General features: G+C 35.3%; 3 protein-coding genes across 6 annotated transcripts; 1 reads left to right on the plus strand and 2 right to left on the minus strand.

The window, feature by feature from the left end:
- Window positions 1–286: 286 nt before the first annotated feature.
- Window positions 287–5,007, minus strand: LOC105326292 (uncharacterized). The gene is made up of 5 exons (XM_011426238.4): window positions 4,508–5,007; window positions 2,687–2,938; window positions 2,173–2,262; window positions 1,937–2,071; window positions 287–1,642 (listed from the first exon to the last, which is right to left on the minus strand). Exons 1-5 carry the CDS (start codon window positions 4,655–4,657, stop codon window positions 1,550–1,552), a joined length of 720 nt encoding a protein of 239 aa, XP_011424540.3. The 5' UTR covers window positions 4,658–5,007; the 3' UTR covers window positions 287–1,549.
- Window positions 1,958–15,924, plus strand: LOC105326291 (adipocyte plasma membrane-associated protein). 4 transcript variants are annotated; one of them, XM_034467264.2, is made up of 10 exons: window positions 1,958–2,094; window positions 8,922–9,028; window positions 9,770–9,868; window positions 10,074–10,189; window positions 10,449–10,541; window positions 11,051–11,167; window positions 11,505–11,676; window positions 12,216–12,350; window positions 12,658–12,850; window positions 12,941–15,924. In XM_034467264.2, exons 2-10 carry the CDS (start codon window positions 8,925–8,927, stop codon window positions 13,163–13,165), a joined length of 1,254 nt encoding a protein of 417 aa, XP_034323155.2. In that variant the 5' UTR covers window positions 1,958–2,094; window positions 8,922–8,924; the 3' UTR covers window positions 13,166–15,924. The 4 variants fall into 4 exon arrangements, with proteins under 4 accessions (XP_034323155.2, XP_011424538.3, XP_011424539.3 ...); XM_011426236.4 differs by lacking the exon at window positions 1,958–2,094 and adding an exon at window positions 6,268–6,369; XM_011426237.4 differs by lacking the exon at window positions 1,958–2,094 and adding an exon at window positions 6,312–6,369 and having other exon boundaries at window positions 8,899–9,028.
- LOC105326289 (2-oxoisovalerate dehydrogenase subunit alpha, mitochondrial) lies at window positions 15,655–22,689 on the minus strand. The gene is made up of 9 exons (XM_011426234.4): window positions 22,549–22,689; window positions 21,553–21,696; window positions 21,179–21,374; window positions 20,762–20,923; window positions 20,377–20,521; window positions 20,121–20,182; window positions 19,764–19,905; window positions 18,453–18,621; window positions 15,655–17,318 (listed from the first exon to the last, which is right to left on the minus strand). Exons 1-9 carry the CDS (start codon window positions 22,651–22,653, stop codon window positions 17,136–17,138), a joined length of 1,308 nt encoding a protein of 435 aa, XP_011424536.3. The 5' UTR covers window positions 22,654–22,689; the 3' UTR covers window positions 15,655–17,135.
- Between the last annotated feature and the right edge of the window lie 1,599 nt (window positions 22,690–24,288).

Genomic DNA, 24,288 nt, shown 5'->3' on the forward strand with positions numbered 1-24,288 from the left:
TGCAATTATATAGTTATGTCCATTTGATAGGTGTCCTTCGACATTAACTTCAGCATTGTCATTTTATTAAGCTGTCTCTTTACATGTATGAGGCATCCTTATAAACCTGATAAATTTTGCTTACTTTACTTTAATTGTTATATTTTTTATAGAACAATACAATGAAACTTCACAATAACGACACCCATCAAAAACAGACATTCTGGTTTGTTTTGGAAGTCCCTGTCATATCCCCTTTATTCTCAAGAAATCTCAGCAAAACCTGTGACCCTTCCAACCCTGTTACTTAGTCTGGACCAGCTAGTGGCAGGTGAAGATATTTTTACTGTAACACTTCAATATGTTTTTTTTTTTCTGAAATGAGATCCATGTATTATAATATATACATTTGTTTTTAAAGCTATCTTACAGTTTTGGTTTTACATGAGCTTACTGTTTCTGGTTATAATGCATATTAAACTCTGAAAGTGCATCCTCCCAGTGGTTTTGTGTTTTATTTGGATATAATATTAGTATTTAAAAAAAATGAACATGTATGATCCTTGAAATATATATTTATTAGAGCATTTTAGGTTGAGTTAGATGTAAACGGGTTACACCGTGGCAATGTAGAGGGTTTTTTGTACCACAGGATTGACAAATGTAAATTTTTGTGACTCTTGGCAGCTTGTGTAGATTGACCCACAAGAAGTTGAGGTAGCCTGTCAAAATAACAGATACTCTAGAATACTTGGAATTTATGGTGGCTTATTTTTTCTTTGAATGTATGGGTATACATATAATCCTAGAAATTTGGGATATACACAAACTTACTTCCTTTAGTCAAAAAATTATGAAATACAGAATATCAAAATATGATTAATGTCATGCAAAAGTTTATTGAAAACCAGGTAGTAAATTCCTTGAAGAATTTTGTTTAATATGGCACTCCCACCCCTTAAAAATTAAAATTGGAGAAGGGCTACCACGCTACCACAATTTCAAACAATTCCAAAGTATACTCTGTGAAAAAAGTCTAATAGTATAAACAATGTGAAATAAATCAAAGACAAAGGTTTCATGAAGAAGCACATTTAACACCTGTCACAAAATATTGTCCATCGCCAACTGTTTATTGGCTCATGGCCTACTTCCTGTAAATAAATGTCGCTTCATTGACTTGATTTAATTAATTGTTGACATGTAATCAGAGAGGCTTGATTACATATATATCTGTTTAAAGGTAATTAAAGTGTATCACGACCCTATGCTCTGAAATCTTGTCACAGGTTGGTTTTTTGGGGATTTAAATGGCTGACTGTCACAATGAGATCCTTAAACTGTTTAAACGGATGGTTCCCACAAAGGAATGCGGAGATGGCATTGTTTGATGCCGAGTATAGTTACGTGTAGATGACCGAGTCTGACATGAAGTTGTGTTAAGGAGCATCATGTATCGAGCTTCCCATTGTGCTGGTAAGTCATTGCCTGTCTAAAGTACACACATCCTAGCTATGCACGTCTCTAAGTCTAGGTTACAGTGAGTCCACTCACAACTGTCCCTGCTACACTACTGTATTGAGCAGACTTTGGTACTGTTGTCTTGGATTGACGTCGGTATATTGGACAACTTCTGCCTTCTTTTCCCCATCTTATCCAGAATCTGTAATAGCAATCCACGGCTACTATTTTTTATTTCATAACTTTTCATGTACAAATCATTATTGAAAAATGTGTGTGGTGAATGTTATAAGAATGCATATCTATTGAGCATAATAGGCCATATGTGCCCCCATCTAGATTTTCAAATGCAACATCTGCTGATTTTTATAAAACCCAAAGGTGGGCCAAAATTGAAGCAAATGATTAAAACAGTTTTAAATACTCCGTATGATCCTTTTGTAATCTGATTTTAGAATTATTTGTATGCTGTGAAATGTAGCCTTGTTGTCGTTACCATGAGGATTTCCGGGAACTCCAGCGTGTCATTGTTGTCCTGATCGATCTCCTTAATCAGCTCCTGGATCATGGCGGGGGTAAACAGGGTCACGTGCTGTGTCAGGACTCTGTCCAGCTCGTCTTTGTCGATTTGCTGCGAGAGACGGAATCTTACAGGTAAGCATGACAGGCGTTAGAGGCAGCGATCAGAAATCAAAGTCCAGAGAGGACCGACAGTATCACTTTATCACTTACCCCGTCTCCGTTGATGTCCGCCTGGTTGAATTTACTCTCTGCGTCCATGACTACAGATAGCTTAATGTCAGGAAACATCTTTCCTATTTCCTGCATGTTGATGATACAAATACATACATGTATGAAAATTATGGGACGTCGAAACCTATAGGACACAGCCACTCTAGTCAATGACGTTTTATATTTTTCTCTCAATCAAAAATATGTATCCTATTCCTAATAATTCAATAATTAGAAAGAGGGTATATACTTTAAAGAAAAATATATAACGTAAAGTGTCAAGGGTTTTATGTTATGGACTTTTTCACTGTGAAAGGATGATAGGTTTTTTTAATCAGCAATTTCTACGGAAGATCATAAACTGGTTCAACAGAACCAATCAAATAAGAAATAAAGTGAAAAAAGAAGTTGAAAAAGAAGTAAAGTGAAAAACCGAAACATGTACAGTAACCCATCCCTCCTTATCCGGTATTATAATGTGTGACCCGACGAGGTTTGATCTCCCGTGACTTACTCTGTAATACTGAGCGGAATCCTGGGAGAGGGACTCTTTCCCTGGTATTGGGGGATGGCGAACCACCCCCGACCCCGGTCTACTGGAGGGGGAGGTATCTGTCGGAGGGACCAGTGAAGGCTTCTTTTCCTGTGCCCCGGTCTTTTTACCCTGACTCTGGGGCGCGGCCTTTTTCCCGGGGTTGGCTTTGCCATTGGCTGCTTTAGCGGGCTGGGATTTCGCTGGTGCTTTGCTTGTTTCCAGTGTCTTTATCTGAATATAAGCAACCAATTTTTGTTTAAATAATCTTTTTTTTCAAGTATAGTATTAACAATCAATACATTTTTTTCAGGATATATCTTTTTTGGAAGTTAACCTTCCATTTTCTTTCATTTTCTAGGCATTTTGATACCCCTTTCTCTGTGTTGTTCGGAATACCTATACTAGACTAAGCATTCTTTTACACTCGCAACTGTACATGTACATAACCAAGAAAATACCACGTTTTTGAATCTCCACTTTAACGGTTTTTAATATTTGTACTACATAAATAGATATAACCACTATTTTCTTTGTCTTTGAGTTCGTATCCTATATTTGTATCCCCTTAACCCGTATCTTACCTTCAGTTTTCTTTTTGATTTCTTCATTCTAGATCTATGCTCTATCCTATTCTCTCAGTCCGTTTCCTACCTTCTGTTGTCTTTCTGAAACTTACTCTATACTTAAATTTTCTCCAAGCCCGTACCCTACCTTGTCCTTGAGTTCGTACTCTATACTTATACAGTCCTACCTTGTCTGTTAGGTCATACCCAATACCTATATATTCCTATTATGTTTTGAGTTCGTACCCTATACCTATATAGTGTATTTCTACCTTGTCTTTGAGTTCGTATCCTTTACCTATATACTCCTACCTTGTCTTTGAGTTCGTATCCTATATACCTATATGCTCCTTCATGTCTTTGAGTTCGTATCCTATACCTACATACTTAGAACTACCTTGTCTTTGAGTTCGTACCCCATATAACTATGTACTCCTACCTTGTCTTTGAGTTCGTACCCTAGACCTATATACTCATACCTCGTCGGTGAGTTCGGATCCTATATACCTATATACTCCTACCATGTCTTTGAGTTTGTACCCTATATAACTATTTATTACATACTTAGTAATAAATACAGGTTTTTTGCATATGTGATACAGATGAAGTCACAAAATCCGTATCGGCCTCCGGGGCTGATACAGGTTATCAGCCCTCCAGGGCTGCTACGTATCCGTATCACACCCCTTGCGGAACTCCTCTGCCTTTTTTCGCTTCGGTATTTTTGCATGTTTACAGACGAAAAATAAAACATTTTCAGTTACAGTCGACATTTTTAAGTGCAGTTGAAAATTTCAAATGCTAGCAAATGTTTTAAAGCAGTCAACTTTTAAAACCTGATGAAATTCCGTTCTGTAGCTTCATGTTTGTTAAAACAAGAAGAACTAATATTTTTATTAAATACATGTACATGTCCAGACAATTTCAAATGATATGAATAATCTAATTGTTCAAGTTGATGGGTTTTCTTTTTAAATTTATTACAAAGTATGTAATAAATATAATAATAGATACCCTTTTCCATATCACAGCTTGTATCAGCCCTCGACCAATATCAACCCTCGGGCCTTCGGCCCTCGGGCTGATATTGAAGTCTCGGGCTGATACAAGCTGTGATATGGAAAAGGGTATGTATTATTCTCTATATATTCATACCTCGTCGGTGAGTTCTGATCCTATATACCTATATACTCCTACCATGTCTTTGAGATCGTCCCTTGTATCTATATACTCTTACCTTGTCTTTGAGTTCGTCAATCTTCTGAAGTGCGTCGTACAGCTTAGACTTGGTGGCAGCCAGTTCCTGTTCCACCCTCTTCACCTCCTCCCTTGCCTCCTCTTTCTCCCGTACATAAGTCAGCAGTGTTGTATTCCTACCCTCGGCCATTATTTTGGTTTAGGAAACCATTTACCTAGGGACCTAATTATTCGTTGGATTTATTAATTCCACTTCAACTCCTAATTGTATTAATGGTTAATCTTTCAGTCAGGGCATCACATAATCCAGTACTAAAAAGCCGAAGTGACCAAATTATTCGGTGTTTTAAATCCGCTGTTTTTGGCAGAGAAACTAAGAACAATACGTTGTTGTTTTTAATTTCTGACCTGTGATAGATAATAGATTATCTTCTGAGGATTTCGTTAATCCTTTCCCCCCAAAATCTGCGTAGAGTTAAGCTATGTCAAAATCTGCTCGGAGATTTAAAGCCGGTGGACACAACGACCCCCTAGAACCATTTATTTCATATAAATACACCACTAACCTAAAATATTGCAAGAGGTCGATGTTTATCTAATTTTATTGCACAATGGTGTTGGATTTACAATGCTCGAAACTTAATATGGTCCTTTATGATATTTGTATTGATACCGACAAACTATCGATATTTCATTCTTTTCTGAACTTTGATATATATCTTTGAATAAATAAAATGATTAAAGCTTTGTACGCCCTAATGGGAAATCATGTCCAGTAGTAACGATTTCTGTGATCGTAGGTAAATAAATTCATCTGGAATATATTTAAAAGCCAACTGAGAACACCCATGCATGATAGGCATTAATGAAGATGATGATAATCTATTAAATAGCAAGAGAAAAGAAAAAAAAATGCATGAAAAAAATCTTTTTTATCTATATATATGTGAAGAAATGAGAATTCCTTGTATACATTTTTTAAATAAAAGTTATCTAAAAGATATTATTAATAATCTCAATTCAGTTGAATATTGGAAAGATGATGTTTTGATGACGTGACTTGAGCCAAAATATTGTAAATTATTTAAGGGCATATATAAGGGGGGGGGGGGGGGGGGAGTATACCTAGTATACCTATACTTCCTATACTTCCAAAAAAAAAATTACTTACCCAAATTTTTTACTCCAAAATCATGAAATTCCTAATCCGTGGGGGGGGGGGGGGGGGGGGGGGGGAGGGGGCGGGGGCTAGTATGCTTCTGAATATAACTTCTCAATCTTTCAAGGTAAATTTAGGAACAATAATCTTTCCTACGACAAAAAGTGGGGGGGGGGGGGGGGCTGAACCCTCTATCATGCTATGTTTGTAATGGTTAGGTATAACTTTGAAAAAAAAGTGGGGGGGCTAAGCCCCCCCTAGCCCCCCCGGTTCCGACGCCTATGCATTTGATGGATACATGCAGAGAGAGAGAGAGAGAGAGAGAGAGAGAGAGAGAGAGAGAGAGAGAGAGAGAGAGAGAGAGAGAATTGATAATTTTATTTCATGTTAATTTTGTAAAATAAGAGGATAACCATAATAATAGAATAGGCTGTGATTTTTTGTGTCAACTCAACAGTTACCACAGGCCTCTGAAAATGTAGTGGAAAAGAAAGATATGTACCCTATCTATATATAAATACATTTTTGTGTTTTTATATATTATAGATAGGGTATATATCTCTCTCTTCCCCTACATTTAACGGCTTATTGATAGAAATTCAGAGGTATGGGGTGTTACGAAGTGCTACGACATTATTATTCCGGAATTTCAACTTCAACACTTGTAAATGCAGTTTAGTTTCATATGTTCGAAATCCGGTATTGAGGAAGAAGCTGGAGGATCACCCTCGGATGCTCTTGCTGTACGTTTCTTGTAATTTATGGACCAAGCACATTATTTTTCGATATTGATAGTTATGTCAAACAAGTTCAAAGAAAATAGAACGCATTGGCAGTGAAAAATACAATTGTCAATCCGATTTACCCGCCCTCTTTCTGCTTGTGTTTCAACAGTAGCAGCATTCCTACCGTTATTGGTTAATCGCTCAAAGTTAACGAAAAGTTAGCTTTTTAAAAAACCAAGAAAATTTGCCGTCGATACATGAATTTTTAGAACAAAAGTGAATACAAAATCTATTGAAAATATAATATTAAAATTATAATGCTGGGTGTACATTTAATGTTGACAAACAAGGGTTGTCTCTAAAAATTGAAGTAGAAGAAAGAAGTAAAAAAGTAGAAGGGGATCTGAAGGTCTAGCTTATAGCTAGATTGTGTTTGAAATGCAATAATAGCCGGGTAATTACGTCACTTTAGGCGGGGGAATTCCCCGCCTCCCGGGTCTTAGAGACAACCCTGACAAACTATGGTGTTCCGATGGGGCTACTTCGGCCTTTGCACTTTCGCCTTTAGGTCGAGGTGTGAGAGCGCAAAGTTGTGAAGGCAAAAGTGCAAAGGTGTGACGGCGAAAGTGAGAAGATCCGAAGGCGAAGAAGCGATACTAGTCTACTATCGCTCCTTCGCCATCGTAACTTCGCACTCTCACCTTCACATCTTCGCACTTTCGCGTTTTTATAATTGTGGAGCTCTCTATCATTTAAAGACAATTTTAGCTGTATAAAAGGACATCTGAGGCAGACAATGAACTTTTTAGAATTTATTTTCAACAGCCTGCACAGATCCATTACTTTTTCCGCGGTGGGGGTGGGGGGGGGGGGGTGGGGGGTCAATGGATAATTATATTATATTTGTAGGGGGGGTACATATTTTGGAGATTTTATTATATAAAATTGATGAAATTAAATTTTCAGGGGGGATTTATCCCAAACCCTCTCTCCCCCTTTACTGCATGTGTGAAGTTATTAATATTTAATTTTTTCCCCCTCTAGATCCATACATGAGCAAGGAGAGTTGCATAATGAAATTAGAATGTTACTGTGTTTGATCCATGGTAAACAGACAGCTTGTAAGTGACAAGAGTCTGGAAGTGCATATGGCGGACATTACATTTTATGTGGAGTATATAATGATTGGGCATAGCCAGCACTGGTAAACATATATGTCACATATACCGGTACACATTAAAATATTTATAAACATTCATAGTAAGCACAATGGCCTAGCGCATGCGTAGCAATTATATCATGGATTAATCGGAAAACCTTGGTGCCTGCATCAAATTCTATGTAATCGACCGAGACTTTCTGAATGCTATCAAAAAAGGCGAAAGTGCTATAGTAGTATCGCTCCTTCGCCTTTGCACTTTCGCCATCGCATCTTCGCGCTTTGCCTTCACACTTTTGCTCCTTTGCCCTCGCACTTTCGCCTTCGCAACTTCGCACTCTTGCATATTTGACCTGAAGGCGAAAGTGCGAAGGTCGAAGTGGCCCCATCGAAACACCATAGCAAACCACTGCCAGCATTTATATACCAGTATTTATATACCAGTATGCTCCAATTTCACTAAATTAGTCTGTAAGATGTATGCATATATATGCGGAATCCAGACAATGGCAGTAGACGATACCAATGAGCAGTTTTAGATTAAAGAATATTGACTGATGATGTGCAGTTTGACATAGAAACTGAATGGTTTACAGCTTAGGTTTTCAAACTTCTCAAACACAAACAGTCCAACTCCTCCCACTTTTCCAATATGCGCAAGCACACTTGAAGTTTCATCCTAAATTTACCTACTTGGTCAGCTAGCAGGCTGACTAACTAGTATCAATGAAGAGATAATGAAAAACAAGTGGGCATAAGATTCTGCACTAAAATTGTTAATATGCAAACACTCCAAAAGTAATGCATGTATCCAAAAAATAAAAGATATAGAAGCTCACTGCTTGATGTATGAATTTTCATACTTGAAATAATGTTTTTAAGTACACATGTATTTGATTTCGTATGATGACAACGATAACACCAGGTCAAGTCAGGTTCATATATTGTATGTATTGTATTCTCAAGATGCAAAAAAAAAATGTGAAAAACATCAACAATGCTCTTTTCTTAATCTTCTGTTTAGAATCAAAGTTGTCAATAACTTGAAAATCTTATCAGGGAGCTTGAGATAATACATTCAAGAAAAATACCTTGTGTTCTGGGCTTTGATTTTTACCTTAAAGATTTGTAATGAATATAGATTAGGTCACAAATTAGGTCAGACGAATGTTTTAAGTACTTACTGGTACATACTTACTGTATTGGAAACTTTTTCATTGCAATGATTCATACTTACTCAAATAACTTATGTAAAATGAAGTATCTACAGTATTTGCATTACATATGTAAAAGAATTAGTCCCTGATATTTCCAATTCAGATTATCTTTTGTATTTGATTTCAGGTACCAGTAATTAATTCTGTTCTTGTAACATTGTATTTTCAAAGGTTTCATTTTGCTTTTGATGTAGAAGATGAATCAAGGAAGGTCAGATGTGAGACAACGTCGTCCTGTTTACAAGGGAGATAACTCATATCAAGATGAACCTAAAAAGTCAAGGGCACATTCATCAGACAAGTATGTTTAAACAAAATATTTGTGATTTGGTAATTTGACTAGAATAAGATCCAGTGATATGCAGATGTATCTACACAAGAATCTTGTGATGTTTAATTTTCGACAAGTTAGGTTAAATGGTGGGTTATCAGTAAATCTGTTCATAATAAGAGGTGTGACTGCTCAGTACTCAAATGTTTATTTAAAATTTGTTTAAAGGAAACGTTATTTAAAAATAAGAGGATGAGGAATTAACTTACTCATATATATTTTATTCTTTAAGTGTATTTATTTGGAACTTGAAATTAATTTTTTTTTTTAAATTTTGTTTTGCAAACAAATTATTGATTTAGAACCATTTTAACATGACCTTGGACTTTCAATATGATGTAACTATCTTATTCTCGCACCAAAACATGTTAATAATGACGCTAGTTTTAAGGAAATATAAACAGATTGAGTACCCTAGTATTAATAAGCCCAAAAGTCAGACAAATCTTGTTGATTTCAAAGAGCTATGGCTGAGTGGCAAGCAGTGAAATAGACATGCCCACGTCATTTTGTTGTTTAACAGTACCACTAGCCAAAGTCCAAGCGCTTGTTAAAATGGTTTTATTCCACTTTTCATAATCTTACCTAATGTTGAGGTGCCCGAGAACCAACAAACAAATTTTTGTAGTACATGTACTAGATTTTCAGTAAACTTAATACAATTTGATACTTCCAGTTTAACTTGAATTTGTTTAATTTGTGTCTGTAAAGGTGGAAGTCGGCTGCTTGTATAGCGTTACTTCTGGCTTTTATCCTGACACCTGTTGTGATTCTTTTGACACCATCACCGATAGATCCTGTTTATTTCACGTGAGTAGCTCTCAACACTGATATCCTCGTTTAATGGTATAAACATGTTGCTCACAAAATGAGTGCTTTTTTGTAACCTTTATGGATTATTTTTTTGCTGGAAATTTTAAGTCTTTTCACAATGGTGCTAATTTTGATGTTACCAGCAATATTGTTGAAATTAAAGGTTCCTTAAGATCTCTTGTACTAGTAGTTTTATTGACAGGCTGCCTGAACCACCTGAATTTGAAGGAGTGCTTGAGCCAAACAATCTGCTACAGAAGTCAGAGAGAATCTCTGAGAATGAAATATCAGGGCCTGAATCCATTGTCGTAGACGGAGGTGAGAGAAATAGAAAATTTAAGTCTCCGAAAGAAACACCCATTAAATTAAGTCCTATAACACCTTATTTATTAGAACAATCAGTTGTTTTATGTATCAAGTATATTTTTGCTGCTTGATTTCATTTGATGTGGAATGAATCTTTCTGATAACTTATCCTTGATGTTAAGCTCTTTCCGTGTTATTAGTATTAGTATCGTTTTATTAGCATTTCTTTTTAGTGTTTCTTTGATATAGAACTTATATTTCATTTTTATAGACCACATATACACAGGGACAGCTGACGGTAAAATTCTACACATTTACAAGGGAGAAATCAGTGTCCTGGCCAAACTTGGAAAAGGACCATGTGGTAATAGATTGGACTATTATTTTCTTATCAATCATTTCACAGAATTCTTGACTGGGATGTTATAGCATCAGAATCACTGGTAGAATCAAGTCTGATTAAGTAGCTTTATAAATCATCTTGTTGTAACTCGGACAATACGATTTATCAGGGATAGATTAGGCATTACAGTTTCAGAGTTTGTTAGACAAGTGCAACATTGCAAGTAGTCAAAAGTTCCTAATGTAAGGTTTTTGTAGTCTTTAAAACAAAATTTTGGTACATATCCATAAAAGAACCTATTAAGTTTTCTTTTTAAAATTTGAGATCAAACCCATTGTATTTTATATATGTTGGTACAATAAAAATTTGAATGTGGATTAATGCCATGTAACGGAATAGATACCAGTAATCTTTTGTGTGTGGACAATGAATGAGCCATTTTAACGTTGATGTGACTATGACTGAATGAATAACCTATTGTCTGTGGACACAAGGACCTACTTTGAATATGACTTACTTATGATTAACAGGAGGGTTTGACAATGAGCCGACCTGTGGGAGACCCCTGGGAATGAGACTGACCAAGGAGGGGTACCTGATTGTGATTGACACGTACCTGGGACTCTTCAAAGTCAACGTGGCCACAGGTGTTATGTGTTTTCCACTTAATGAATCGATGTATTTTTTTCAATAATTTTATGTGTATATATGTAAATGATTGTGTTTTTCAATGATTTTTTTATTAATTCAATAAAAAGACTTACCAGTAATATTACATGTATTACATAATATTTTATGAGATAATATTCCTCATCCAAAAAAAAAGTTTTTTTTATTGCACATGATAAAACCTAAATGTGTATCATGAACATTGAAGAAAACCAGTATGTTGTGTATGCATGTTCTTATTTCCTTTCAGTTATACTCATAATGATAATTTTTCAAGAAACATTGGCTTTACAGTCTTCTGTTCATTTTCATCAGGTGACCATTATCAGCTGTACTCAGCAGAGATTCCTGTGAACGGCAAGAGGCCACGATTTCTTAATGATTTGACCATTGCCGAGGACGGAACTATTTATATGACAGACTCGTCGACGAAGTGGGATAGGCGACACAACAGACATCAGATCATGGAAGGAGAGGTGTCTGGAAGGTCAGCTCTTACAACCATCAGCCCAACAGATAGCAAGAACTGCAAAATACATTTCTTATTGAAGGATTTTTCATAAAATAATGATTTAATGTCATTAATCACTTGCGCCGAAGCAATTTATATAGATCATTTTCCGTGTTAGGATACGCACGTCATATGCTTAATTAAGAAGTACGGTACATATGACGTCACAAAAATGCATCAAATATAGTGGTGGATATTGCTCTCAATTTATGTAATAAAAGATTAAAGAAATTCGCATGATTAAAGTACCGGTATTTTTTCGATAATTAAAAATATTAAAGTATCATTTTTCTTTATAGATTTAGCTTCAAACAGCCTTAACATAGCTGCATATTTTGGAATCAAAACAAAACTATTTAATAACAATTAAAAACAGGTACTTGTAATCGGTAAATTGTCAAATTCCAGACCAGCATTAAGTGGGGTTAGTCACAATTAGAAACTTGGTTTTTATTAGTCAATCAGGTCACAAAGGAAGCCTGTTTTCACCATATTGTATTTTTTGTCTGTGGTAGAGTCCTGATCTACGATCCAAAGTCCCAGGAAGTTACAGAGCTGATCAACAGTATGTCATTTGCAAATGGAATCCAGCTGACTCGGAGCGAGGAGGCACTGTTGATCTGTGAGACGACTCGAGCCAGGCTGCTCAAGTGAGTCTTCAGGTGTAACATTCCTCAGATTCAAACTTTTAAAGACATTTTTTTGTTGGATGTTAGTTCAGAAAGATAACAGTTTAGTCCAAGGAAAACAGCTCTCAATGGTGCTCATTGATCTTTCAAGGAATCTCTCTCTCACTGTCTCTCTCTCTCTCTCTCTCTCCTGTTTTACTTCTATACTTTTTGAAGCCATAATTGGAATAATGCTTATCAAACCCTAACCTTATTTTCTGAATTTTTTATTGGCTTAGTACATGAAACATATCGTAATTCTATTTTTTTTTTTTTAATTAAATTTTAGGTATCATTTAAAAGGACCAAAGAAAGGTTCATTAGAAGTTATTAATAATAATCTCCCAGGAATTCCGGATAACATCCGGCGAAGCAGTACAGGCGGATACTGGATAGGGATGGCACTTATCCGCAAAAAGAACAAGATCAGCTTTATTGATTATTGTGCTGAAAAACCTTGGTTAAGGGCTCTAATCATGAAAGTAAGTATCAAAGAGATTATAACCTTTAAATTGTTGAAATGATCTTTAATATTTGATGAATTTTGTTCTAACAATGACTTTCTTATATAGGTAGTTTCCATGGATCTGGTTTTGCAATATTTACCAAAATATGGCCTTGTTGTGGAAGTGAATGAAGAGGGAAAGGTCATTCAGAGCTTACATGACCCAACGGGTCAGGTGATTCCGGCGGTCAGCGAGGTTGAGGACAAAGACGGGGTGCTCTACTTCGGCTCCTACAACCTTCCTTATTTGGGCAGGCTGTATCTCCAGAGATACAAAAAAACAAAACATTAAAATACCCTCAGTAACGAGTTTCAGATGAAAATATAATGCAGTGTTAAGGACAAATTCCAATGAGGGAAGAGAGGTCCTCAATCTCTAATCAAAGAAAATCCCTTGTATTTGATTGAATCATATCTAGCTTGGCGTGCTTAATATTTAGTTAAAAAATTTGATTGTATGAAATTTAGTCATTTATTTTTCTCTTAATTTTTAAAATAAATTTTACCTACCTGTAAGACCCACAATTTTTCTGTACTTGTGTATGCACCGTGACCTGTAATTAGCTAGACACATGAGCATGTACACTGTTGAGTAGATACAAGTACAGTAAAACACGCTTATAACGAAGTCCCAAGTACGTCCAATTTAACTTCGTTATAAGCGTAATTCGTTATATCCGTCAAGTTTACAACATGAAATAGAGACTTGGGGAATGAAATTCACTTCGCTGTAAGCGTCAATTCATTATAAGCGTGTTCGCTATAACCGTGTTTTACTGTTTATGTGTATAATTTGGGTAGTGTCAAATGCCAATAGATGGGTTTATATATAAGTTGATCAACCAGTCATTCTTGATTTTCTCTTACTGAATCTTATGATGAGCATGACAGAAGGGAATGATGTATGTATATGATCAATTTGTTAAAAAGACTTTCCAAAATCAATACATTCCATTCAACACTTTACATCCAAAAATAGGATAGATTGGACAGTAATTCGTATATTATATGATACTATATTGTATACAGGGAAATATTAGCCCCTGTTTTATTTTTGCCCCTTTCGCCCTCATTGTCAGCAAGCAAATTTAAGACTGGGGGAATTCCAAATGATATTTCTTTTTACACATTTTTATCTGGGCGAATTTAAGAGGAGCAGAAACTGCATGTTGCAAAGTGTAAATGGCAAAAAAAACACGGACAAAAATAACCCTGTATACAGAAATTATTTTACTCAGTATACATCAGCTGTTCAGTCATTGGCTCATGGAAAGCAACAACATTTAGCTGTGTCAAAGTAAACTGTACATATTTCACTTGAGCTCAACATCAGCATCAATTTCAGCGTGACACAATTATATGTTCTGATGTACAAACAAGATGCAATGTAATTGCATCATACTGAAAGTCCACTGTCTAGTTATTTTAGCTTTGTTTTATTTCTGTATGTATAACCACAATGTATATCCAATGAGTAGAAAAGGAAGGCTAATTTTGATGAACATGTACCGGTAGATCATGTTTTTGATATGGCAAAAATACCTAAAGTAAATCTTTGTAATATATGGCTTAAACCCTTTGAACTACTGGGTGTATACTGTGTTACAGTGACAAATTTAACTCTTTCCATGGGCACATATTTCATAAACTGGACCATCTATTCAGTAGTTTTTTTAGTACACTGTACATGTACAACCAAAAATTTACAGTCTTCATAAAGATGTGAATAATTACCATTGCTAGTTCATATAAGTCTAGTCAATCTGTCATGTATTATGATGTACACATGTACTATGTTTGTTGATACATTGTGTTAATAATTTGAATCAATGATGAACCCAGTGTGGACAAACCATGCATTGAGTACATTTCACTTGCTCATTATGTGGTTGGTACCTGCATGCAGGTATTTATATACAGGTTATTTTTGCTTACATTGCGTACAGCATTTATCACCTTGTGTAGATGCCCATTGCCCAACATTTATATTGGGACTTCGTCAGTTTAATTGTACCATGTCAATCTAGAATTATTGTAGATATAACTTCTTTAGCCAAATCAAGGGTTTGAGACCCAGTCATATATTTTTGTCATTTGATTAAGTCAGAGGAGAGTGCATGCCATTATTTCTTATTGTTCAGTTCATTACCTTAGTCATGTATGTATAAACAGAAATTCAGTGTTCTAGTCTTTTTTTCCTAAGTTAAGCATGTTTAAATATACAGTAAATTGAAAGACATGGCTGTAGTGTTTTAGCCAGATACGTGGCTGTAGTGTTTTAGCCAGCTGGTCTATTGTTTCTGTTGGTTCATAACCTTAGTTCATCTGATGAAGTGGTTATATAGTGCATTTATCTATGTATTGTCAGAAAATGTCTACTGTATATTGTCTTTTAAATATTATTGTATTAGTAAACGGTATTTGAATTTTTCATACATATCTCTTCTACTCAGTTGCATTTAACATAATTTTTCTTTTCAGAATTTGTCAGTTATAAACAAATTTTCTAGCATTAAAACTTATATTTACACAGACAGATTATCTTTCAATTTTTCCTATCACTTTTTGCCTTTTGCTGGCCTAGATATAATGAAGTATCATTGCACTTCACTATTAAGGCCCTCACTGATCTTGTAAACAATATACCAGGGTAGGTTAAAAAATGGAGCATGGAAATGCAGATCCCATCTGCAGAATGACATTTAGGGTTTGTGTTATTCAGGGTTCCTTAGTAAACCATAATATACCTCCCAAGTTTAAGTTATCATTTACAATAAAAACATCTGTATACCATACTTCTTTATTATAATACTTTTCAAGATTTTATTTGGCACTCAACAAAAGGAAAGATGCTATACATGTTCATGTACTTGTTTCAATAATAATGATAGTAACTGGTACCAAAGCTGGAAATAGTGTTTTACATAATGTGTACCATTAATGTATGAATACTAACAATATATTATCATCAATACATGATTCAAGTTTAGAAAGCTAAAAATAAAATAGTGTTCAAACTAAAGACATATACATGTTGTCATTAACTCACAAAATCCATGATTGAATTGCGCTTCATATATTTTGGGGAAAAAAATTAAGCCTGCGAAAAAACACACCGAAGAATAATTACGTAATAGGATGCCATGATAATACATACATGTATAGATCGAGTCACAGAAACATTAAGTGCATATTAAGTGAAACCTTTTGCACCACGTATGTTTACAAGGGCATAAATTTTTTACAGAAATGATGTGCGTAATATATATTCTTCACAAAGAAAATGTTGTTCCCAAAATGTTCACACCTTTTAAAAAAAGGTTGATTATGTACTGAATGAAGAATAAATTTCAGAAAAATTATTCTGCTCATTGTATAACTACATGTATTTAAATCATCATTCCCAAATGAATTAATGTAAATGAGATCAGATGTCTGTTTTACTACATGTACTGAGTAATACATTCTTCACAGATATAACTACGCATTTTACCCAACAGTGAAGAATTTGTAACATATACTGCATACATTCAGTAAATAGAGGTAGAAGTTTCTTCAGACAAAAACCGGAGACTATTATGAATCTGCAAAAAATGCCTCACTTAATTATTCAGATATTTGTTTAGTCATAACTATAAGTACGGTACATTAAATTTTATAAAACAATCAGAAATTCAACACTTCAAGGTTTTAAAAAAATCCTTCAAAATGAAATAACTGCATGAGGCATCACAAAGATAAGTACATGTAATAGTTAAGTACTCCATATTCATATTATAAACTTCATTATGAGAAAGAGTTGTGATGATGGCAACATGGTACATGTATCTTCATATCAATAAACTTGTATTTGTACAATCAAGTCATAAAATAATTTCATTTTTGGTGCCACTGTAGACAATTACTGTTTTTTCTTACACACACACATAAAAAAAGAAAATCCCACCCAGACCAGCCAAGTGCCACTAACATGTCTTACTTTGGTTGATACTGAATGTTTTCGTATCACAATAATGGAATTGTAATTGAGTTCCTATAATCAAGCCTCCTATAATGATTGTGTTCCTACCGGCCGGTACATGTATAATCCACCCTCCTACAATGCTGTAGGCATCCTCCCCTAGCTATGACTCCTAGTGACCCCTACCATGGAGCCTGACAGGTCCTGATACATGTATTCCTTACTGTGGAAAGACCTGGTATATTCACACACAAGCAGTATTATGACAACATGAGATTCCTGAAGTGAGAAGTAACAGAATTCAATGTTCAGACCAGGCCTCGTAATTCTGTGTCGGGTATTTGTCCTCGTTCTTGGACAGATGTTCTTTAAGGGAATCCATCTGCTTCTGTAGGTGAGGAGGAATTTCCTCATACACGTCTTTAAATAGCTCTGTAGGGTTTGGCTTCTTTCTCTTCTCGGCTTTAGCGAATGACTCCATCACCTGGATGTTGATAATAAAAAAAGACTGAATGAATTTATGAATATTAAATATAACTGGACCAGTCATCTAATTTTTAAGGAAAGGAAACTCTATCAAATTAATATATTGGTACTTTTTATCATTATGGATATTCAAATATTTGCTAAAATTTAATTTGGGTGCCTCCCTGTTCACTCACATTCATTGTATTAAATACAATAATTCTCTTAAATTAACAAGGCCGAGTACAGAACGAGTACGCACGCTTTCGCGCAGCGTTTCATTTGTATTGTGACGTCATCTTTTTGCTTTGTTGATACCATGGAGTGATAGTTTCAACTGCAGATATTCAGCGAAATTTGTTGAAAATAGCTCAATTGATGCGTAAAATTGATATTGTATTGTGGAATAAACATAAATGTCTCAAAGTATAAGCTATATTTGGGCTCGGGTCGAAAATGTGAAAAGGGTTCAGCAAGCCTAGCCCTCTGTCACGTTTTCTTAACCCGCCTAAATATAGCCTAATTCATATATTTCAAGACAGTAACCATGTATTCTATATTAATGACCCTTAATATGTGATGTTTTATATTTATTACTTAAATATGTCTGAATGTTTTAATAATACTATAAAGATCACCATTTCCGCCTTTGTCTAATAAAAAATAGCCATTATCTGACAAATCTGGGAAATTGGGCATACAAAAAACAACTTTGATAAGACCCCCGCAACAAACCAGGAGGTAAAAGGTTTTTTTTATTTGACCATTTGATGCCTTTTAGCAATAACTTTAATATGTAGAACTGAAAAGAAAAAGAAATCCCTAGGGCAGAACTTTTTTAAAAATGTAAAAAATGTGCAAAAATGATACATTTCAAGCAAAATCCCATAGGGTCCTATGTTAAAAATTAATAAATTTTGAGATGACCCCTTAAACAAACGGTGTGGTATTAAATGTCTTATTTTTTTATCCTAAAATAATAATTATACAAGTAGGAATTCATGTAAAAAAAATTTCATTCAAAAATCTAGGGCAGAACAAATTAGACCCAACCTCGTTAAAATAATGATCAGTATATTAACAGACCATTTTCTGCATTGTATAAAACCAATACAACTCATTTCAGTACTGAATGTACAGAGAGTTTACAAACCATTTTCTTGGATTCTTCTTTCCACTCGTTTTCCTGGTCGTCATTCCACCAGCCTTGTTTAACCATGTAGCTCCGCAGTCTTCCAATGGGATTATTTGTATCAAACTTCACCACCTCTCCCTTTTTGCGGTACATGGAGCTATCATCAGATGTTGAGTGATGGCCTATCCTGTAATTTCAATCAATTTTAAACATTTAAATAATTACAACATTTCTCCCTTCATTTTCTTGAAATATCTAACTCAATATACACTACCAAGCACAAATATTGTTTATACATGTTTATATGTATGTATTGCAAAGTAACATTCTAAACAAATATAATATCAAAACTTCAAAAGTACAACACATGAGAGAATAGTGTCCTTGTATGATTCATCCTTCTGACTGAATGGCTCTCATTCCTAAATGTTTAATCTGTTTACCTGTAGGTCATGGCCTCTATCTATCTGTTTACCTGTAGGTCATGGCCTCTATCTATCTGTTTACCTGTAGGTCATGGCTTCTATCTATCTGTTTACCTGTAGGTCATGGCTTCTATCTATCTGTTTACCTGTAGGTCATGACCTCTATCTATCTGTTTACCTGTAGGTCATGGCTTCTATCTATCTGTTTACCTGTAGGTCATGGCCTCTATCTATCTGTTTACCTGTAGGTCATGGCTTCTATCTATCTGTTTACCTGTAGGTCATGACCTCTATCTATCTGTTAACCTGTAGGTCATGGCCTCTATCTATCTGTTAACCTGTAGGTCATGGCCTCTATCTACCTGTTTACCTGTAGGTCATGGCCTCTATCTACCTGTTAACCTGTAGGTCATGGCCTCTATCTACCTGTTTACCTGCAGGTCATGGCCTCTATCTACCTGTTTACCTGCAGGTCATGGCCTCTATCTATCTGTTTACCTGTAGGTCATGGCCTCTATCTACCTGTTTACCTGTAGGTCATGGCCTCTATCTACCTGTTTACCTGTAGGTCATGGCCTCTATCTGTTTACCTGTAGGTCATGGCCTCTATCTATCTGTTTACCTGTAGGTCATGGCCTCTATCTATCTGTTTACCTGTAGGTCATGGCCTCTATCACCTGTTTACCTGTAGGTCATGGCCTCTATCACCTGTTTACCTGTAGGTCATGGCCTCTATCTACCTGTTAACCTGTAGGTCATGGCCTCTATCTACCTGTTTACCTGCATGTCATGGCCTCTATCTACCTGTTTACCTGTAGGTCATGGACTCTATCTACCTGTTTACCTGTAGGTCATGGCCTCTATCTGTTTACCTGTAGGTCATGGCCTCTATCTTTCTGTTTACCTGTAGGTCATGGCCTCTATCAGCACCGGTCGGTTGTGTGAGACACAGATTTCCCGAGCCTCCTTCGTGACATTGTGTACAGCAAACACATCATTGCCGTCCACTCTTATTGTCAGCATCCCATACCCACTGCCTCGGGAAGCTACCAACAAAACAACAACAAAAGTGATACATTTCATATCATGTACATGTTGGTAAAATTAATTTATGAGTACGGTTCATTTTGTACTACATGTACTAAGATTTTACATTCCTGCCAGGAAATGCCATGGAGTATAATTGAACTGACTATTTCAACAGCTGGCATTTTACAAAATATTTATTTACAATATAAACAGTTACTTCAGGAGTTTTTACCTATTCCATCTCCCCTGTACTGGTCAGATGTTGGAGTAGAGATTGCATACCCATTGTTTCTACTACAAATACAAACCAAACAGTTCCATTTCTATTACAAATCAGCTTCAAAATGTCATTAAATCTATACATGCATACATGTATACATAGTTTTAGTACAATAAGTGATTAATGCCATGTTAATGAAGATGATGATGATGATGTGACTTTAACCATTAGCATATTGTTAGTCAAATAAAATGAAGAGAAAATTGACCAGAAGAAAATGACTGGGCAGTCCAGAGTAGCAGCAAAGTTGAAGGCTGCGTGGGCGTCTCCCTCTGAGGCTGCCCCCTCCCCGAAGTAACAGATGACACACTTCCCGTTCTGGGCTCTCTTGAAGGCGTAAGCTGCACCAGAGGCTGTTTGGAGGGAAAATCACATTCATTCAATTAACATAGATATCTACAAGTAACAGTTCATTCTTAGGGAGAACTTTTTCATTGTAAATATATGTGCATATACATCAAACTTCTAACAACTTTTGAATGTAAGTTTAACATATGTAGTGTAATGTCACTAACACCTTAATTGGGTCATGAAGTTAACACACATTAACATAGACATAAGACATCATCAGTCATTTGCTCTTTTGTAGTTACCTTGAGGCATTTGAGTAGCTAGGGGGGATGATATGGTGACAAAATGGAGATCCTGAGATCCATAATGGACCGGCATCTGTCGTCCTTTGCCAACGTCCTCCGTGTTTCCATAACACTGGTTAATAAACTGATCAAGAGTGAACCCCCTCCACATCAGCACCCCTAAAACACGACCGAGGGGCTTGTATAGAAAACTGTGACTTAGTAAAAATATTGAGACTCACAGACCTTACAGAATACTTGACATATAAAAGTATAAACTATATGTAACAGGTACCAGTGAATAAGCTTCAGAGCTCATCATTGCTACTTTTTTCATTCAATTCTTTAATAACACATTATTTAGTATGCTCTGAAAAACGATGAAGACATTGAAGCCCTCCATTACATTCTACAATGTACATGACATGTTCCTACCTGCCTCTCTGTACTGTCCAAACACCATGTCCTCGGGGTGGAGAGCGGACGCTGAGCCGATGTGTGTAGCCTCCTCCCCAAAGTTAGTCATGTAAAATGAGATCCTCCCCTGCCTCTGCGATTCGTACAGGATCTTATCCATTGAGTTCAACAGAGTCATGTCCCGGTACATCTTTAGAACCGTGGTTTTGTCAATCTGTTTAAACATACATGTAACAGCTTTGTAATAATGTTATTTACAAATAACCTTAATAGTTAAATATTTTCATAATGAAACTGAATGAAATTTTTATTAATTACTATGAATATCTGTGACTCATCCTTTGTGAACGACATGGCTGATGTTTTTTTAACTGCCTTAATGTCATTGTTACCTTGGGGTCCTCACTTTTCTCAGTCATTTCTCCCTCACTGTTCATTACTCGGTACACTGGAATTCCAGCTTCCTCATCTGGATCCAAAAACGACAATTTATAGGTGAACTTTGACTTTGACCCAGGAAACTGGGGGCGGTCCTCCTAATAAAGGAAATCAAAGGAAATGTCAATTTCTATAAATGGATAGTTATTGAATTGTTGATGTAACCATTAAATCTATGTAATGAATTAGGAAAGAGGAAGGAAAATGCTATCAGAATTTGCTTTGTCTGAGCAATTGTAGTTTGTCAACCAAGTAATTTTGAAAAAAAAATAGTGAAAATGAAAACTAATCCATACCAGTAATGAAAACTAGGGTTTTTAAAAAAACAAACAAACAAACTTGCTCCCCAACACATCCAGGTCACTGGGGTACTGCTATCTCAGAGGGCAAATTGAAAAAGTTTGGTGAAAAATGATGCAACTACAATTCTATAATCTACAGCACTTAATTGTCAACCAAAAAAAACTTGACAAAATATACCAATTTGCCCAGCAAAAGGGCAGTACTGCAAGTATCGTGAAGGAGTCTGTATTCAATGTTGTCTTTACTGAAACTTTTTCTTATTTCTAAAACACAGTTAATGCCCAAAGCAAGCAAAAGGTTGTTTACCAAAAGTTACTATATTTCATCTATTCTAAAGTGGATTTGACTTATTTTTTGCAAAATAAAAAATATTTTTATGCATTTCAAATTCATATCCCATTTGGGATATTATATCCAAGACTATTATATTCCATTTGGAAGATTGGTCCAAACCTGATGAACATTTAGAAAGTACGCTGTAAGAGAAATCTTTAAATGTAAACACATTGTTAGTATATAAACGTCAGCCTTGGGCATGACGGACTGTAATTTTCATGTTGGCACATTTGCGTGTTGACCATGGGCTCAGCATGCTCAGTATGTAAAATAAATATGTGCGACCAGTTTATTCGGTTTCCGACACTTACGTGCACACATCTCACTGACGGACTCGTGCCTATGAGTCGACATGACACGGGCCTGGTCGTAAGATACCGCAACGTCCGCAGCGCTCTCCCAAGCTTTGCTGCCATCTCTGAATTTATTATTGACCTTGACAGCGACGGTGCGCCTTTTTACCCAAAAGGACACCTAATCCACTACGATTAGCGTAATTTAAGGATTTTTACCAATGATTTGCTTTATGTGGAAGGGTGGTGAAAACATATCGATTTTCGCGAAGCTACATAAATAAATAGAAAATTTATATTTTTCCCGTCATCACGTTTTAGTTAATGTTGTTTTACACCCCATCGAGGTTTTCATCGCTTGCTATTTTCCTGCCCCTGTATTTTTACACAGGAGTAAAAATGGCAAAAATACTCAGTTACTACAGGCATGCATCGGCATACCACAACAATGATGACAGGGGGAAAGGGTTGCAGAAAAAAATAAGTTTAATTCAGCGTCAAATTCTCTACCATAACGGTGCGGGTGGATGGGTGGGTCTGAATTGTTTGTTCATAACCTGGCAATCGACGATATATCGAGATTTCAATTTTAATTGTCAAAAAACTATCCATCTATCATAAATATAAGATATTTAAAGATTTTACATGACCATACTGCATATACTGTGAAGTTTTGATTAACTTATATGTAAGTATTTTAAGAAGATTAATTGACATTTTACAAAAGTTATAATGACGGATAACAGAAATTAAAATACTAGCAAATACAACTAAATTTTAAAAAACAAACAACAAACATACCAAAAACTGATTCTATGCGATGGGTGAGATATAGTTATTTTAAAAGATATGATGTAAAGCTCGGATGCATTCAGTTAGAGGATCGAAATTCATTAATATAAATAATTATAATTTTTTTTTTAAAATATCCACAACTAGATAAAAGTATACATGTACTCTTAGGGAAAATAATTCTATGAACGTCTGTCTATCAGATAATGTAAAATGTATATATAATCATGTATATGTCATCAATCAATTTGATGCGGGCAGCAATACAATTCTTGCATGATATCGATATACAGCAATAAATCAGTTATTGAGAGCTTCAAAAGAATATTATATGATGCACGTATGCACCAATTCAGTTATTAATAAAATTGGGATAATTTTTCATATCGCAAGCGCTTTTAGTATCTTTGAATTCATTGACCATTATAATTAATAATATAAAGAAGAACTCGAATTTAGGTTATTTTTTAACTGATAGAACGAATGAATGAATGGGTTCTAAAATATGCATAAAGTAATTGATCGCATACAAATTAATAATTCACAAGCATTGAAAATTGATTGATGAATGCATGCACAATTATGATCAATCGATTACGACGAGAGAGAGAGAGAGAGAGAGAGAGAGAGAGAGAGAGAGAGAGAGAGAGAGAGAGAGAGCGCAGGTTGACGTGATTCAAGAGTTAATCATTGTGCGCGTTTAATTTTGAATTACGTACATGTATCTTAAATTCTACATAGCCTACATGTTTTGTTTTTTTTTTAAATTGAAAATCTGTTTACATTTAAAAGAACTATATACATATGTATAAAGTTTCAATAACTGAAAAAAGTTTATTGTAATTTTTAAGTATATCCTCTTAGTTATATTATTTTTCAAAATATCGCAAGCTCCATCGGAAGTGATATACTATAGTACTTCGTATTTTTAAAAAACAACTGAAAAAATGGAATTTGTGTTTCATT

The sequence above is a fragment of the Magallana gigas genome, chromosome 6, assembly GCF_963853765.1.
Source record: "Magallana gigas chromosome 6, xbMagGiga1.1, whole genome shotgun sequence".
Lineage (NCBI taxonomy): Eukaryota > Metazoa > Mollusca > Bivalvia > Ostreida > Ostreidae > Magallana > Magallana gigas.

What these genes read in the sequence shown, in the direction of transcription:
- LOC105326292 (XM_011426238.4), bottom strand. Translation starts at nt 4,657, where the DNA reads ATGGCCGAGGGTAGGAATACAACACTGCTGACTTATGTACGGGAGAAA. An exon ending in TTGACGAACTCAAAGACAAG is followed by an intron (nt 2,939 to 4,507) that starts GTAAGAGTATAT and finishes GCTTATATTCAG; the next exon opens with ATAAAGACACTGGAAACAAG. An exon ending in ATTCCGCTCAGTATTACAGA is followed by an intron (nt 2,263 to 2,686) that starts GTAAGTCACGGG and finishes ATCAACATGCAG; the next exon opens with GAAATAGGAAAGATGTTTCC.
- LOC105326291 (XM_011426236.4), top strand. Translation starts at nt 6,295, where the DNA reads ATGCAGTTTAGTTTCATATGTTCGAAATCCGGTATTGAGGAAGAAGCT. An exon ending in ATCCATTGTCGTAGACGGAG is followed by an intron (nt 10,190 to 10,448) that starts GTGAGAGAAATA and finishes TCATTTTTATAG; the next exon opens with ACCACATATACACAGGGACA. An exon ending in GAAGGAGAGGTGTCTGGAAG is followed by an intron (nt 11,677 to 12,215) that starts GTCAGCTCTTAC and finishes TGTCTGTGGTAG; the next exon opens with AGTCCTGATCTACGATCCAA.
- LOC105326289 (XM_011426234.4), bottom strand. Translation starts at nt 22,653, where the DNA reads ATGGCAGCAAAGCTTGGGAGAGCGCTGCGGACGTTGCGGTATCTTACG. An exon ending in CGTCAGTGAGATGTGTGCAC is followed by an intron (nt 21,697 to 22,548) that starts GTAAGTGTCGGA and finishes TTCCTTTATTAG; the next exon opens with GAGGACCGCCCCCAGTTTCC. An exon ending in TGGACAGTACAGAGAGGCAG is followed by an intron (nt 20,924 to 21,178) that starts GTAGGAACATGT and finishes GTCGTGTTTTAG; the next exon opens with GGGTGCTGATGTGGAGGGGG.